This window comes from Schistocerca americana, chromosome X (genome assembly GCF_021461395.2).
Source record: "Schistocerca americana isolate TAMUIC-IGC-003095 chromosome X, iqSchAmer2.1, whole genome shotgun sequence".
Taxonomy (NCBI): Eukaryota; Metazoa; Arthropoda; class Insecta; order Orthoptera; family Acrididae; genus Schistocerca; species Schistocerca americana.
In genome coordinates, this window is record NC_060130.1 from 202,454,962 (window position 1) to 202,472,979 (window position 18,018).

The following is an 18,018-nucleotide window of genomic DNA, read 5'->3' on the forward strand; positions in this document are numbered from 1 at the left end:
GCTACATAGGATTGTAGTGACATGGGTGATAGTGTGACCAACTGGGAAAGGCTCCAGCTCTGCCAAAGGTGTCCAGCATCATATCAACAATGAGCCCAGATGAGAAGGTGATGATTGTGAAGAGGAGATCAGCAAATATGCAGCACAGCACCAATACTATATTATGCCACATTGGTCCCTAGCATGAGGCATGTGCCTTGGTTGAAAGTTGCCAGACAGGGAGCAGATTCAAAGCTATATTTTTTTTATTTTTTTTATTTGAGACAGCAACTGCTGACATGTATCAAACCACTCAAACTTCACACACATCTTTGACGTATTCTTAGTAGACATGCAATTTGATCTGCCTTGGGTATAAATTTGCCACAGTAGTTGACTTTTTCCTTAAAAGATAGCAGTTACTTGAGGCTTTTGGACACTGATAATTTGATGATTGCTTCCAGGTGGTCTGACATAGACTTGAGACTACCATTACTATGCTTGTTGAGCCAACAACATAACCATATAAAAAATTTAAAAAATGTAAAAAAACAGGTGAAGAGCATCTGAAAGTTTTGCATGTGCTGTTTCCATCTGTTCCAAAAATATTGTGTATGTAATTAGTGCAATTTTAGGCATAAGCTGTATCAACTGCTCAGAATAATATTTGAATATGGCCAGTGCACAGTGTGTGCCAAAAGGTAAGTGATTATACCGATACATAGCAAAGGGTATGTTCACTGCTAATAAGTGTTACATCTGTGCATCTAGTAGCAACTGCAAGTATGGTTACACAAGGTCTATTTTGGAAAAGTACTGACTCCCAGCCAGTCTCACCATTACTGCTTCAGGAAGCTGGATTGGTTTCAGATGGATTTATGATTGTGCATTGATAGTTGCCTTCAAATCACTTCAGATTCATGTACTGCCATTAGCAAAAACCTTGAATACTTGGTTGTCTGCAGCTTGTAAACATTTGTTAAATGGCATTTTGTAAACACCAGGAAAAAAACTTTAAAAAGTTGAATAGCCAAATCAGTGTTTGGGTGTAGAATCCATCATCAGTGGCATTCACAGTTCATTGGTTTTGTAAATTACTGCTGTCAAACCTTAAACAGACTCATTGGTCACACTGGACCCAACTGCTGTACACTGTGGTGATAAAAGTCATTCATAACTCCTAATATCATGTCGGCCCTCCTTTTTGCCTGGCGTAGTCAGATTCTTTAATTGACATTGAGAACATGTAGTGAAATAGGCTTTATAATGACATCAAGATACATATAAAGTTACTATGTTAGTTAGTGTTCACATTAAAAGTACAAATTATTTATGCTACATTAATCAGCCGTACAGTATTGCAATCATAGACTTAAAGCTCAATTTCGATGTTGCAAGTATCCAAGAATTCTCTAAGACTTTAGTATGGATTGTCTATTAACTGTTTGTGCAGTTTACTTTTAAAATTATTGAAAGGTGTATTGAGTGCAGTATGTGGTAATTTGTTAAATAATGCCAAACAGTTCACTTTGTGAGAGTTGTCTGTTTTTGTCAGCCCATGTCTAGGAATGTCAATATTCTCTTTGTTTCTCTCTGGTGTTCAATTCTGTTCATTGCTGTTTGGCATATATCATTGATGCATAAATATAAAGATTTATCACTGTCATTATTTTCATTTTGATGAATAAGGGACAGCAGTGTTCCCTTGCACATTATTCGTAGCACCTTTTTCTGCATCAGTAGTACATCACTGACATGACATGAGTGGCCCCATAGTAATAACCCATTAGATATATGAGACTGAAAAAGTCCAAAGTAAGCTGTTCTGAGATATTTGTTACTCACTAGATGAGAAGGTTTCCAGGTGAGATAGGACACCCTTGATAACTTTTACAGACCTGGTTGATGTGGGTTGCCAGTTAAGTTTGTAATCAATGTGTATTCCAAGCAGTTTTACAGATTTTGCTTCTACCTCTTTAGCCAGTCACAACCACAGATGCTGAGTTTTCTCTGGATTACATAGAAGTTTGTTAGCCGAGAACCAAAGTAATGTTAAAGTGAGAGTGTCCTGTGACTTCTAGTGTAGCTTCTCAATCTGTGCTGATCAAGGTTGTGTCATCCTCATAGCAGATAACTGACTCAGGCCCAAAATAAGATGGCAAATCATTAATTGCAACAATGAATAAGAAAGGACCAAAGACAGAGTCCTGAGGTACACCAGATGTGACACTATTCATAGAAGAGTATCTATTTTGAATTGATGCAGATTGTCTCCTGTTATTCAGATAAGAGTTGATTATTTCTAACTCTGTATTATTTATACCATAATACTTTAGTTTGCTAGTAGGATGTCAAAGGGGATTCAATCAAACGCCTTACACAGATCACAAAGTTGATGTGAGACTTTGTTTATTTTCAAATGCAGTTAATGCCTGATTAACTATTTCAAGGACTGCAGAGGTGGTATTTTTCCATTGTCGAAAACAGTGCTGTCTATTTCAGAGAATGTCATACTTTTCAAAATAGTTGCTTAACAGTTTGTGGAAAAATGCCTCAAATATTTTGGAAAAGATTGGTACAATAGACACTGGTCTATAGTTTTCAGGGAGGTGTTTTCCCCCCTTTTTGTATATGGGTATAACTTTGGAGATTTTGAGCTGTTCAGGGAAAACTCCAACTTCTAAGCATTTATTCATAATAAAACCAAGTGGATTGCAAATGAGGTGTAGTGTCCTTTTTATTATGTAGCTGGATAATCAGTTGCACTCCACGCTTTTCGAGTTTGAAAATTTTCTAACAATATTTATTATATCTGTGGGTGTGACAGGGTCCCAGTGAAACTCATGCCCTTTTAGGTGGCTGATCAGCAAGTATATCAATTGCTGGTATATCTGACTGTTTAATTTTTAATTTTAATTCATTTACTGTAGTTCTAAAATATTTATTGAGCTCTTCTGGCTCAAGTAGAACATCTTGTGTTTGGGTAGAAGTATGTTCTTGTTTTATAATATCCCAAGCAGCCTTGCATTTGTTTTGGGCTCCTTTTATGTAATTTTCATAGGCAGTTTTTTTTTGACTTCGTAATGTTTTTTTACATTTCAGGTAGTCTTTATAATAAGTATCATTTTGTTCTGTCCCACATTTGCCATTGTTTCTATGTGTTTTGTACAGCGAAAGCATCTCTTCCTAGATACTAGCAAGGTCATCAGTGTACCATTTAAGCTTTTTACCTTTTCTGTTTGGTTTAGTACAGTTTCTTTTCATTGGTGAGGAAGGGTACCATAAGTCTGCATATGTCTTAAGGAAATTATTAAATAAAGTTTCAACAGTTGATTGGTCTGTGTCATATTCATAAACAAAGTCCCAGTTTACCTTTCTGAGAGAGTCTGTGAATAACTTAACATATTCCTTTTTCTGACCTCTAACCCATGTCATGCTTGGCTTCTTATTTGCAACCTTATAATTGTTATCTGACTGTGTATTACTGGTATGTTAGGAGCAGAGGACCATGATCTGCAAAACATTCATCTGCAATGCTTACACTTTATAGGTCTCTTGAAAAATTACCTATAATATTGTCCAAACAGGCATTTCCATCTGTCAGGCTATTGTTAGTATAATACAGATTCAATAATTTGAGTAGGTTTAAAAATGTTTTTGTGTTGAGTTCCTTTGTGTCTAGCAAGTCAATGTTGAAACCACCACATATTGCTACATTTGTTTTGAGTTTTAAGATTTTTCTCATCATCTACTCAAATTTCTCAAAAAATGAGTTAACATCATCATTTGGAGATCTATACAAATGAACACTTACAATATTTTGGCCTATCCTATTTTAGAGAATTGTATACATTGTCTGATAAAGATTATGGCCCCTCCATTTTTTCTCTTGTTTCCACACATTATACCTGCCAGAATGTACTCGTTAGGTATGAACAAATCTACTTCATATTCTGTAAGCCAACGTTCTGAGACACACAGTACATCACATTTTTTTATTTTACAAAAATGTTCCATCTCTAACAGCTTGTTCCTAATGCTCCAAATGTTGACCGCAGGATAGTAAGTGGGTATACTTTACATCTATTTTGTTCCCTCTCTGAGCCATTAAGATCTTGTTTTTTACTTTTGTGTGTTTTAATTTCCTCTTCAGCTATTTTAATTTCCTCTTCAACTGCAGAAATACTGAGCCGTGTTCCCTCTATAGCTGTCGATAATTGCAAAAGTCTTGCAGGTGCAAGATTTTGTGCATGAACTGACCTCTTGATTATGTTCCATAAATTTTTAATGGGATTCATGTAGGGCAATCTTGCTGGCCAAACCATTCACTCAAATTGTCCAGAATGTCCTTCAAACTAATTGTGAACAGTTGTGGCCTGATGACATGTCGCATTGCCATCCATAAAATTTGGAACATTATTTGGGAAGATGAAGGTCATGAAAGACTGCAAATGGTCTCAAAGTGCCTGAACATAACAATTTCCAGTCAACAATCAGTTCAGTGGGACCAGAGGATCCAGTCCATTTCATGTAAACACAGTCAACACCATTATGGAACCACCAGCAGCTTACACAGTGCCTTGTTGCCATGGATCCACGGCTTTATAGGGTCTGTGCCACAGTCAAACTCTATCATCAGCTCTTACCAAATGAAATCAGGACTCATCTGACCAGGCCACAGTTTTCTAGTCAACTGGGGTCCTACGGATATGGTCATGAGCCCAGGAGAGAATCCTCACTAGGTCAGAAAGATATTGAAGCAATTCAGAGGCATGCTGCTAGATTTGTTACCAGTAGGTTCAGTCAAAAAGTAAGTATTATGGAGATGCTTTGTGAATTCAAATGGGAATCCCTGCCGGGAAGACAATATTCTTTCTCCAAAACATTATGGAGAAAAGTTATAGAACTGACATTTGATTCTGACTGCAGCACAATTCTACTGGTGGCAATGTAAATTTCATGTAAGGACCAAGAAATAATCCTGATTTCTCTTATCATAATTTCTGTGTCATACGGAAGCATACAGATGGTTGTTGTTTTCATTCATTCAGATTGCGAGTGGAACAGAAAAGGAAATGACTAGTAACAGTATAAGGTAACCTCCACCATGCACCATACAGTGGCTAGCAGAGGATGTATGTAGATGTAGATGTAGATGTAGAACCCATTATTGGTGGCTTCTCACAGTATGCAGGTTGTTGTGTACATTACTGTTGTCAGATCTCAAACAGTGACATTTGATGGTCACTTTGGATCCAGCTGTCATGTCATGTTAATGTGGAACTGTCTGTTCCATGTTTAAATTATATGAAATTTGTGTGCTATATAAGAAACTATCAGCTCGATTGGGGTAATGAAACCAAACTTTACTTAGGTTTCAGCCCAGATTATTAAGTCTTCTTCAGAAGATATACCTGAATCTATAATTTGTCTAAGAGGGCATGGTCTAGAAATAAAACTAAAACAGCCTGAATAGGTGTAGTCACATTTTAAAAATGCGGTACATAAGTACTACGACAACACCGAGACTTAACTTAAGCTCTGGCATGCACCTCATCTCCATGGACACTGTGCTGTGGGCCTCATAATAAATGCTGCATAATGCACCCATCGTTATAATGAAAAATGACATAGGACATAAAACAGACAAACAGTAGTGTGTAAACGCCATAATGAAATAATCTCGGTTAACCTGTACACAGATGGTCGAGTAGGTGTTTTTATCAGTTGATGTAGATATACTTCTTATTGCTGACATGCACTGAATGAAGAATATTATCAAGATTAATTTTTTATCTTATTACTAAAAATAATGTGTGAGTGAACGAACAACGCCACTTCATCACCATGGTCTCAGACATGCGCGATGTTCCCCACCATGTTGATTTGCAGTGCGTTATCTAGTCCTACTTAGTTTCATGTGAGCTCCCGAGGCCCACCACACAGTGTCCATGGAGACGAGGCACATGCCAGAGCTTAAGTTACATCTTGGTGTTGATGCAGTACTTATGTACCGCATTTTGAAAATGTGACTATGCCTATTCAGGCTGTTTTAGTTTTATTTCTAGACCATGCCCTCTTAGACAAATTATAGATTCAGGTATATCTTCTGAAGAAGGCTCAATTATTTGGGCTGAAACCTAGGTAAAGGTTGGTTTCATTACTACTGCAATCAAGGCTGATAGTTTCTTATATATTAGATGATCATGATTACTGACTGTTCTGCAATGTTGAAAGCACACATTTGTGTGCAATGAGACAAAGAAATGTTACCATTTAAGATCTGACAGTGGTAATATACACTAAAACCTGTGTACTGTGAGAGGCCACTGATGATGGGTTCTACACCCTAATACCAGTTTGGCTATTAAAAGTTTTAGATGCAGCTCATGGTGTTTACAAGATGACCATTAACAGATACCATTAGTGTTTTCACACACTGCTTGCTGAGATAGGTGTTATTACAGCTATTTCTTGGAGTAAATCTCTGTTACATTTAACTGTGTCTCTCAAAGTGAATAGAACAAAAGGTGTCTAGAACAAATGTGGGTGAGTGGAGTGCTTTAATAACACGTTCACATGGAAACCACAATCAAGTCAAAATCCAAATGCAGGGTCATCAGTGAAGTGCAACACTTAGTACTAAAAGTGTGTTTATTACTGCCTCCAACATACATCCAGAACAGAACTGCTCTCCTGAACAAAGAGTGCACTTGTTTATACAAACATTGAATATTCCATAACATACAAACATAAGGTATTTCATGATCACTCCAAAAACAGTAAAGACTAAATAATGAACAATTGCTGGTGATCAGGTTTGAACTAGTGACCCACAGCATGGCAACCAAATAGCATGACGCTAACCAGTATGCCACACTTTGTGCGACATATCTCACAGCATTGCTCCCTCTTGTGGACAAACAGTAAACAGTAAACTGCTGTTTCAGAAAATCTTATTGAAGCTGACTACAGCATGCTGGACCTAGATCTTCTCAGTGGTCGTCTCTATTGTGGCTCTGGTGGATCTTCACATTTTGGTCATGTTGCTATAACCTCGTCATTGTGTTGAGCATTTAAGGTAGCCCCTCTCATCAAAGCTTTGCAATAGTTGAGTGGGCCTTCAGTTTCTTTCACTTTCCCATAGCCAGCCTGTGCCTCTAACCTGTAGTAGTAGGGTTTCATATCAAGTACTTAGATGGTGTCTCTTCAATTTTCTCTTCTTGATGACTGATGATAATCCTCGACTTCCTATGTCATGTCTGACAAGTGACAAAGGATATGATACAGTCCAAAGTAGCACCTTAGTAATTTTTTTCATAGTCATACTTTCTGCACAGGCATAAAAATCCAAAACAGGCCTTCTTGGCTGTATCTCACTGGTCATTGCTTGGTATTGTACTGCTCCTTGCCAATCTCCTGGATGTTCAGGGCCCATAAGTGAGCTAGTTACAATGAAATGAACACCCTTAGCTGCTTACAGGCGTTGACATATGTCAACGGGGACAGATGAAAATGTGTGCCCCGACCGGGACACCGACGGTATCTGTTCTTTTGGACATGTCCGAAAGAACAGATACCATCTTAGTATATATGTAGTTAAGGCTCACCAGCCACTTGACCATCTTCTTCTGTGCGAAAGCACAAACAGTGCCCGAACTCTTACGGGAATCGGCAACGCGCCGCGAGTAATGAGTATAATGGACAGGGCGCTATGAATGTAGTGTGGGACAATACGTTGAGAATGTGGGTTTCGCTGGAGGCGTGCCAGAGATAAATCCCTGCAGTCGCGCTATCCTCTGTGTCCTCAGTGGCTCAGATGGATAGAGCATTTGCCATGTAAGCAGGAGATCCCGGGTTTGAGTCCCGGTCGGGGCACACATTTTCATCTGTCCCCGTTGACGTATGTCAATGCCTGTAAGCAGCTAAGGGTGTTCATTTCATTGTAATTTCATTCTAATGAGCTGCATGGTCACCGACGGTATCTGTTCTTTCGGACATGTCCGAAAGAACAGATACCATCTTAGTATATAGTGAGCTAGTTGTCTTGCTTCTTTGGAGCTAGTGATGAGGTGTTTCATGTAGTCATCCTCAGTTGAAGTGGGAAAGTGCATCCATTGTCGTTTCAGGCTCATCACCATGGACCAGAAAGAATGGTGTGAAGCCTGTAGTACTTTGCTTTGCAAATGTCTGAGTGGGTAGTATTGTATATTGATTCCTCTGGTCATTGTCAACATACATCAAGAGTGTATCTGCTAGGGTCTTATTAATGTGTTCTTTGAGGCCATTCATCTGTGTGTGATAGCCAGCCGTCATCCTGTGAGTGATGTCTAAACATGAAATTAACTCTGATACTAGTTTTGACTGGAAAACTTTTCTACAATTGGTATCACACTTCAAAATGATGTCTTCTACATGTAACTTTGCAATTTCCATAGCTACAGCAGTCAGAACAGCTTTAGTAACAGCATAGCAGTTTGAAGTAGTCAGTGCAGACTATTATCTACCAATTCCCATTTGTTGGCTTTGGGAATCTCCCTGGGAGGTCAATACCAATTTGGTAGAATGGTGCTGCTGCAGGTGATACTGGTACCAGGTGCTCTGGACGTAACTGCAGCATGTGCTTCCATCATTTGCATATCCTACAGTGGCTCACATAATGTCTAACATATTGGTAGAGATGATACTCAAAGCTGATTCTGTGTAGAGTCTTGATGAATAACAGGTGCCTAGAGGTTAGAGACCATTTATGCCCCATTGTATCACAGGCCCCCTGTTTATTAATTGGAATTCTCCTTGTGTAATCTGTTCAGCAGCAGTGTGATTTAATGCAGCGATGGATGAGATTTCATCCACATTACTGTGTTCCACCAAAGGATTCCTTGAAAGGCAGTTGGTTTCCTTGTGTTTGTGTCCACTTTTGTATACCACAGATATGTCACACTCCTGAAGCCAAAGTGCCCATCTTGCCAGTCAACCAATGGACCCTTCAGGCTAGTCAGCCAGGAGAGGATGGTAGTGTGTCACAGTGATGTATGGTTTGTCAAATAAATGTGGCCAGAAATTGTTGATGGGCCAAACACTGCAAGGCACTCTTTCTCTATTGTAGAGCAATTAATCTCTGGTAACATTTCATCTTCAGCACCTTCCTGAATTTGTGTTACAACAGCCCCCATTTCAAAACCATCACCATCCATGTGATGTTCTGCCTTGACATTCTCAACACATAATCCTAGGATTGGAGATGATGTTAGCACCTCCTTAAGCACCAGAAAAGATCTTTCTTACTTCTCATTACAGGAAAATTTTGAACCCTCGCCCCTCCTCATGCAATACTTCTTGTAATAGACATGCCTTGGTACAGAAGTAAGAATTGATGATAGTATGAGCACATTCCAAGAAAACTTCTCATGTCATGAATGTGCCAAGTCAGAAAATTTGTGAATGTTCTTATTTTCTTTCTCTGGATCAGGATTGGTTCCACCACCATTCAGTAGGTACCCCAAGATTTTTATCTTTTGGGCAATGAAGAGGCACTTTTACAGATTCAGGCAGAGACCAGCAGTCTGAAGACACTTCAACACAGTTATCAGATGGCTTAGATATTTTTCAAACGTCTTAAAAAATACTGTATTCCAAACAGCAAAACACTCCACCCATTAAAGGTATCAAAGCCGGTTTCCATCATGCATTCAAAGGTGGATGGACCATTACATAGTCCAAACAGCATAATGTTAAACTCATAGAGGCCTTCAGGAGTTCTGAAGGCAGTCTTTACCCAGTAAGCCTTACCATCTCAATTTGCCAGTAACCTGTCTCCATGTCCTTAGTAGAGTAATACTTTGCACCTAAGTTACCTAGGGTGTAATCAGAGCATGCCAGTGGATGGGCATCTTTCTTCGTGATTTTATTCAGTCATTGGTAGTCAATGCAGAAATGCCATGTGCCATTCCTCTTCTTCACAAGGATCGCAGGAAGGTGCTCTGAAGGTTAAAGATGTTATCTTGCAGCATTTTCTCGACTTCCTCCCGGATCATCTGTTGTTCAGTTGGTGGCATCCTATGAGTGCTGGCTAATTGGTGGATGATCCCCAGTGTTGATACGGTGTTCTATCATGGGACTCTTGGTTGTGTTTTCTCCACTATCCACTATCGATATGAAAGCATATGAAAAATTGACACAGAATGGCTACCACTCACTGATATGGTTCCTTGGCCAGGCTAAATCCTATTGGCAGCTGAGTAGTAGCTTCTTCTCCTACATTGTAGTTGTGGAGCATGATTCTTTGTCAGTGACACGAAACTACCCTTCCTGGACTAGTTCCATAGTCTCTACGCACATCCCTTTAGGGCTAAGTTTTGACTGCTCGTGACAGTGATCCAGATTTCCCAGTGACTACCTTCAATGCTTCTGAAAGTCACTGCTGTGCATATTCCTTTTGTGAGCCTGAACAGCCTTTTGCAATTGACAAAAGCTTTGCAGTTTAACTGAGTATCTCAAAGGATGACAAAAGCCAGTGTTATTTACTACTGCAAAATAACACAGTCTCCAGTGATAAACAACCATCCAGAGCAATCTTCGTTGCGTGTGTGCTTGTTGGAATAGCTTCATCAATATCTAGCTCTTATCTTCCACAGTCTATGACTGCTTATGATGCCTGCAATTCCATCCAAGAATAACATCATGACTATGTTCCCCTAAAGCAACAAATTTGAAAGGCTGAGAGTTATTTGTGCAATACACGCACCTGTCAGCTGGACATATTTTCCATTTTTGACCTTCAGCACAATTGCTTTAGTATCACAAAACATAATCTTCTTTATGTGACAATGTTAAGCATCCAATATTACAAAGTTCCTGATTTGACTAGCGCCCAGGTAGGTCGGCCATCAGCGATGATTCAAACACACAAGTGATACAGAGATGCTTCAGCAGCTCAAATGGGAATCCCTAGAAGGAAAGCAACACTCTTTTTGAGGAAACACTATTGAGAAAATTTAGAGAAATGTTATTTGAAGCTGACTGCAGAGTGATCCTTCGGCCACCATTGTACATGTCATTAAGGGCCATGAAGAAAAGAAAAGAAAAGAGAAATTAGGGCTCTTATGGAGGCATGTAGATAGTAATTTTTCACTCGCTCTATTTGCAAGTGGAACAGGAAAGGAAATGACTAGTAGTGGTATGGAGTTTCCTCCACCACACACCATACAGTGGCTTGTGGAGTATGTACATACACTATGTGATCAAAAGTATCCGGACACCCCCAAAAACATGTGTTTTTCATATTAGGTGCATTGTGCTGCCACCTACTGCCAGGTACTCCATAACAGCAACTTCAGTAGTCATTAGACATTCTGTGAGAACCGAATGGGGCACTCCAAGGAACTCACGGTCTTCGAACATGGTCAGGTAATTGTGTGTCACTTATGTCATACACTTGTATGCGAGGTTTCCACACTCCTAAACACCCTTAGGTCTACTGTTTCTGATGTGATAGTGAAGTGAAAAAACGAAGGGACATGTATAGCACAAAAGTGTACAGGCCAACATCGTCTGCTGGCTGACAGAGACCGCCGACAATTGAAGAGGGTCACAATGTGTAATAGGCATACATCTATCCAGACCATCACACATGAACTCCAAACTGCATCAGGATCCACTGCAAGTACTATGACAGTTAGGCAGAAGGTGAGAAAACTTGGATTTCATGGTCTAACAGCTGCTCATAAGCCACACATCACACCGGTAAATGCCAAATGACACCTCGCTTGGTGTAAGGAGCATAAACATTGGATGACTGACCAGTGGAAAAACGTTGTGTGGAGTGACAAATCATGGTACACCCAGTGACAGGGTGTGGGTAAGGCAAATGCCCGGTAAACATCATCTGCCACTGTGTGTAGTGCCAACAGTAAAATTCGGAGGCTGTGGTGTTATGGTGTTTTGCGTGGCACTATCACAGCACAGGCCTACATTGATGTTTTAAGCACCTTCTTGCTTCCCACTGTTGAAGAGCAATTCGGAGATGGTGACAGCAGCTTTGAACACCATCGAGCACCTCTTCATAATGCACGGCCTGTGGCGGAATGGTTACATGACAATAACATCCCTGTAATGGACTAGCCTGGATAGAATCTTGACCTGAATCCTATAGAACACCTTTGGGATGTTTTGGAGCGCTGACTTCGTGCCAGGCCTCACCGACCAACATCGATACCTCTCCTCAGTGCAGCACTCCGTGAAGAATGGGCTTCTATTCCCCAAGAAACCTTCCAGCACGTGATTGAACATATGCCTGCAAGAGTGGAAGCTGTTGTCAAGGCCAAGGGTGGACCAACACCATATTGAATTCCAGCATTACCGATGGAGGGTGCCACGAACTTGTAAGTCATTTTCAGCCAGGTGTCCGCATACTTTTGTCACATATTGTAGATGTATGTGTACATTGATGTCAAAGATCAATACACCTCTTCTTCAACATTTTCTATTATCTTTTGACGTATGGGGATGCCATTCATGGCTGATGTCTCTTGTGTACTTGGGCTGGCATTTCTGGCTGCTGTATATTACTCTTTCTTGTCTCTTACCATCTGCCATATGAGAGAGATGAGCTCATGGTGGTCTTTCCGCATTCAGCAATTGGTCATACCTCTTTCACCCAACTCTCTTCTTCTGTGTTTCCTTGATTTTCTGGCACCACTTGATTAATTCCTCTGCCAATGTGAAATCTTTCACTGGAAGAGCATGGTACATGTCTTCTGTGACATGTCAACCGTCAGATTTTGTTGGCGTCTGTCATATTTGAATTTATGGTGTGGCGTAGGGCCAAAACATTTTTTTAATGTATGGCTGTATTGTTTCCCCATGATGCTGGGCCCTGTTCTTCAGTTGCCTGTTCTAGTTACGGGAAGAGTACTCAGTGTCTTGGTCTGAGCAGTTGTGCCACATGTGTTTGTCGTAGCACTCACCATATGACTGCCAGAGATGCGATTGATCTGAACTTCTTGAAAATATTGTGGCAGAATTTGACCTTTATATGCTGCTTCTCACATTGGAGGCTGACATTAGTGTTTCAATTCAGGTTCTGCATAATTATGTGATTATATGAACAGCCATTATTATTATATAAGATGTTAAAAACTGCCAACTGGCAATTCTCATTCATATTTTCAGTTTCCCTGTTGTCACTTGTAGTGAAAACTGGTGGGTTCCTTAATAAAGACCACAGCTTAATACCAACAGAATAACAAAATGATGATCAGTAACATAACAGGAATCTTTAATGACATTGCTTACAGGAAATACTATTCTTTACAGGTGAATTTGAGTTTGATTCTCCATACTGGGATGACATAAGTGATTCAGCAAAAGATTTCATTAGGCAGTTAATGTGCGTGGATGTTGAAAAACGATATACATGTCGGCAAGCTCTCAAACACCCATGGTAAGTGTAAATTTAAAACTTTTGTATGATGCAATTATATCTCATCAAAATTCTTAATCACTTCATGTTGCCCGCAGAGAGATGTTTGTCTTGTAAAGCAACTTAGGTTAACACATGTTTTACTTCTTTGTGTCTTTTGAAAAAGCCCTTGAATGTAACATACAAAAATGAAACTGATAGTGTGATATTTGAGCTATTTGGTTGTGAGGCAAGGGTGTCTTGCTTGATTGGCTTGACGTTTAAAGCTTTTGTACAAAGGAATTCATGAAAGCTCTGACCTGCAACAAAGCTACTTCTACAATTTGTAAACCACATCATATATTTAGGATTACATCTCCACTCTGATTCAAACCATCTCTTAGTGACACTGACATACAAAGGAAAGGGGCTTCACACACACACATTGGTACTAAAATATAGATGAGGAACATTCTACTAGCCAATGTGTGGATCTTCACCTTTCTTAAAAAAAAAAGGGGTGTTTCGCTACTGGGATTTAGATGGATAATGATTGATCTGAATCTTGTGGTGCACCAATATTATGTACTTTAAAAGAACACATTTACATTGTAATAATTTTCCTCAATTTATTGTGTTTCATCATAGTTAATATGTTGTTCACAATGGAACAGATCATATTAACATTTACATCTCATATTTCATGCACTTCTGTAGAAACTTGTTATTTTCCTTGAATAAGTTAATCATTACAAGATACATGGGATGGAGTAGGCCATTCTGTGTACTGCAAATGAATTACTTGTTTGTTGGCATCAGAAGTTCTCTCTTCAGTTGACTTTTAGATGACTTACACAATTTCAGTGTATTACTTGGGCAGCTTATGTCCTCACCATATGTAGATATATATGCAACTGATGTTGCAACCTACTGCAGAAAGCAATAGATTGTATTGCATATGTGGACTCGCATTCGGGAAGACGACGGTTCAATCCCGCGTCCGGCCATCCTGATTTAGGTTTTCCATGATTTCCCTAAATCGCTCCAGGCAAATGCCGGGATGGTTCATTTCAAAGGGCACGGCCGACTTCCTTCCCCGTCCTTCCCTAACCCGATGAGACCGATGACCTCGCTGTCTGGTCTCCTTCCTCAAAACCAACCAACCTGTATTGCATACTTAAGTGTCTGAAAGGGGAAGGGGTGACGAGGGGGCACTTGTTCACTTCTGGAATCTGCATATAGGCTTTTTATTCATTACAGAATTATCACACATTTCTAGCAAAGATTATCAGTGACTGCTGAACATTAGCTTTAATACTGATGAGCTTAATGGGAAATATTGTGACTTCAGCAATCAATACATTTTTTTTCTACAATTTTCACAGGAAACTATTCAGATTCCTAGAATTGGTGGTGATTGTGTTGCTGTTTGTGGGGACACCCATGCTTTTGTATCCCTTAACATATTCTATAAACAAGTTTACATCTTAAGGATATTTTCCTGATGAGCTTAAAATGCTTGTGGTAGTTCCAATATACAAAAAGGGAAACAAGTTGTGCATTAATTTCCATAGTACTGGAGTCTTCCTTGTTCCTAATAATTAATGACCTGCCATTATTTATTAAATCCAGTAGAGAACTATATGTAAATGATAAAACTTCCCTTCACAGTAGCGATGATTTCAAAAGCCTTAAAACTCTTGTTGCAAAGACAGTTGTTCGGATATGTTTTGGTATAAACAATCCTCCTTGTCCTTCTTTGACATGAACTTGTGCTCAGTCTTTAATGACCTCAATGTTGATGGGCCTTTAAACACTAATCTCCTTTCCTTTTTTTAATAAAGAAAATAGATTCTCACTGAACAAAAATAAGACTCAGTAGATAGTTTTTAGTCTAAAAGACAAGTTTCCATCAGACGAACCAGGTTATGTTAAGTTCTTGGAGGTATATGTAGATGATAATTTATCCCGAGGTCAACATATAAAATATACTAGTTGTAAGTTGTCTAGAGCATTTATTTGTTAAGGTAATTTATGGATTATGTACCTGAAATATGTGCTAGAACATCCTATTTTTCATTTTTCCATAGTACATTATCATATGGTATAGTTTTATGGAGAAACTGTAGTTGTGTGCAAAACATCTTAATACTGCAGAAGAAAGCAATTTTGGCACTCATTGGTTCTTCATATAAGGCACACTGTTTTGTGAAGAAAAACTCACGCCAGTAATAAACTTATGTATACACACTATGTTTTAAATTGTATAAAGAAGCAATAGATTAATTTATACTCCATACCACACACTCTAAAGATCAATTAACAGTTACAAACTGCTGGAATACAAATTATTAAACAAGCTTTCACAAACTGTAAAAGATGTAGCAGAACATATGTTCAAACAAACACTGCATAACTGGTTATTTGCAGACCCATTCTGTAAGATAAAGCAATTTATCAAATGTAATATAATACTGCAATGTTAATAAGTAGTGTATTGTTTTTTTAATCATCAGTTGTATTGTGCTATGTGTGATATTGTCCACTGCTGTAATGGCCTGCTGCTAATAAAATAATTACAATTAGTATTACCTCAAAAATGAGTCAATACTTTAGATCACGTAGTATATTTTACTCAAGGTTGTGATAAAGTACTTTTCATATAAAATGTTTTTTGTGCAGGCTTATCATTATTTAACAATTGACAGAAGCTGGCTAGTTAGGTGGTTTTAAATAAATGACAAGACTACATACAAATGTACCATCATTCTTGTGTTAATATACTTTCAGGTGCTTACTTATCTCTGTGACAGTGGAATGACATTCAGACAAAATGAACATTAGTGTACAGTATAAAATAGCAGCATAAAAGGGCTGTGCCAGGCAGAGAATGTGGAGATCTTGATATGGTGGTTGATTTCTTATGGAATAAATGCTGAATCCTATGGCCTATGTTGTCTTATGCTGCCACTCTACATCATATTCTGTCATCTCTCTTTCACTCCAGCTCCTGAAGGAACTTCTAATTCTGAAAGCATGAGTGGCAACATTTAGTCACAACTGATACCATAAGTTACATTTGTCTGATATGTTGTCTTTCTTTTGGTTAGTTTAAAAATCGTGGTTTCATCAGTTGTAATCAAATGTTGATAATTTTCATTAAAACTGTATAATTTTTAGGATATCTGGCAATGCTGCAAGCAACAAGAACATTCATGGAACTGTATCAGAGCAGCTGAAGAAGAATTTTGCTAAATCACGGTGGAAGGTGAGTACAAATAGTATGTCTAATGCAATGTATAAGTCTTGTCAGTAAACTATTTAGACATCTTTTAAACACAGTTGTCCTTAAATTAATCATTTTATACTATTACAAATCTATATATCCAATTCTATGTGTATATGTTATGGATGTAGCTATAGTAATTGTGCCAGTGCCAGTGTTTGTGTTAAAGTGGTATATTTGCCGAAATTGTAAACTTAAGAGCCTGATATAGTAATGAGATGCTGTTAGTAATAACAGTCATCATACAATACAGTTGTGGAATGATTCTTATACTCTATGTATGCCTCTTTTTTTAATTTTTTTATTAGTACTACTGCATTTGTGAAAAAGTGGCTATGGAATCACTATACTTAAAAATTTACTGTAATAAAGCAAAAGCACTTTGTTTTCAAGAGAAGATGTAACAATTAGTGAAGTAATAGTAACCTGGTCAAAAAATATATATATTTTATTGTGACCCTCCTCTTTTAGTTACAAACTTCTTAATAATTCAAACAGTACTGTTGTCTGTGAGTAATTAATCTCAAACCATACAAAAATAGTAATACACTTTCTCTTGTTCCATGAATAATTAATTTCAAAAATCTTTCTTATGATAGGTAAACTAGTTTTGGTTTACATTTAATCATATAGTAAAAGTAGAAATGTATTCCATAGTATTTTTATTTTTATTCTTTTACTAATTACTTGTGCAAAAAATTTCAGGGAGTTTGTAATTTCTGTGGACAGCTTAACAGTACCCTTACAGCAGCTGCTCACTGTAAAATAGAAGGTCACAATCACAGAAGACACTAAACCTATTGTACATGTGTAATTAGTTGAGAGTTTTTGTATGTTTCTTTCACAGCAATTGATGAACGCTATTGCAATGGTCCACAAGATGCAGAGATTAGCTCTTAATAATTCTAGTAGCATGGAAGTTGATGAAGCACACAAATGTCCCACTATTGAGGAGGAAGTCGAGGGGGAAGAGGAAGGTACTCCGTGTATGAGCCAATTCATTGGATGTTTCAAGCTTTCTAATTTAATTTTATGGCTGTTGACATGGATAATATTATTGTTTTCTGTTGTCAGTGTTGGCATTTAATGGAATGCATAAACCTGAATGCTACTTTTATGTATCCATTACATATTTTGGCTTCATTGCCTGTAACTGCATACTTCCCCTGCATTATAAAGATTTTATTAGCTGTATTTCACATAAATGGAACATTTAATTGTCACTCTTCAATTATTTTAACCAAAGAAATACTTTAGTATGAATATTAGCAGTGTGTCTAGTTCTTTAAAAAACCCTTCCTCAGTTGTCCAATGAGAATAACATTTACCTGGAATTTTTAAGGATAGACTA

The 18,018-nt window shown here is 38.2% G+C and overlaps 1 protein-coding gene across 1 annotated transcript in view; it reads left to right on the forward strand.

Moving 5' to 3' along the window:
- The window catches only part of LOC124555919 (cell surface glycoprotein 1-like), a 546,947-nt gene that overhangs the window by 497,068 nt on the left and 31,861 nt on the right, over window positions 1-18,018 (forward strand). The window contains exons 8-9 of the mRNA XM_047129974.1: window positions 13,297-13,423; window positions 16,562-16,649. Of these exons, the coding sequence (XP_046985930.1) occupies window positions 13,297-13,423; window positions 16,562-16,649 (215 nt within the window). The remainder of the gene's footprint in view (window positions 1-13,296; window positions 13,424-16,561; window positions 16,650-18,018) is intronic.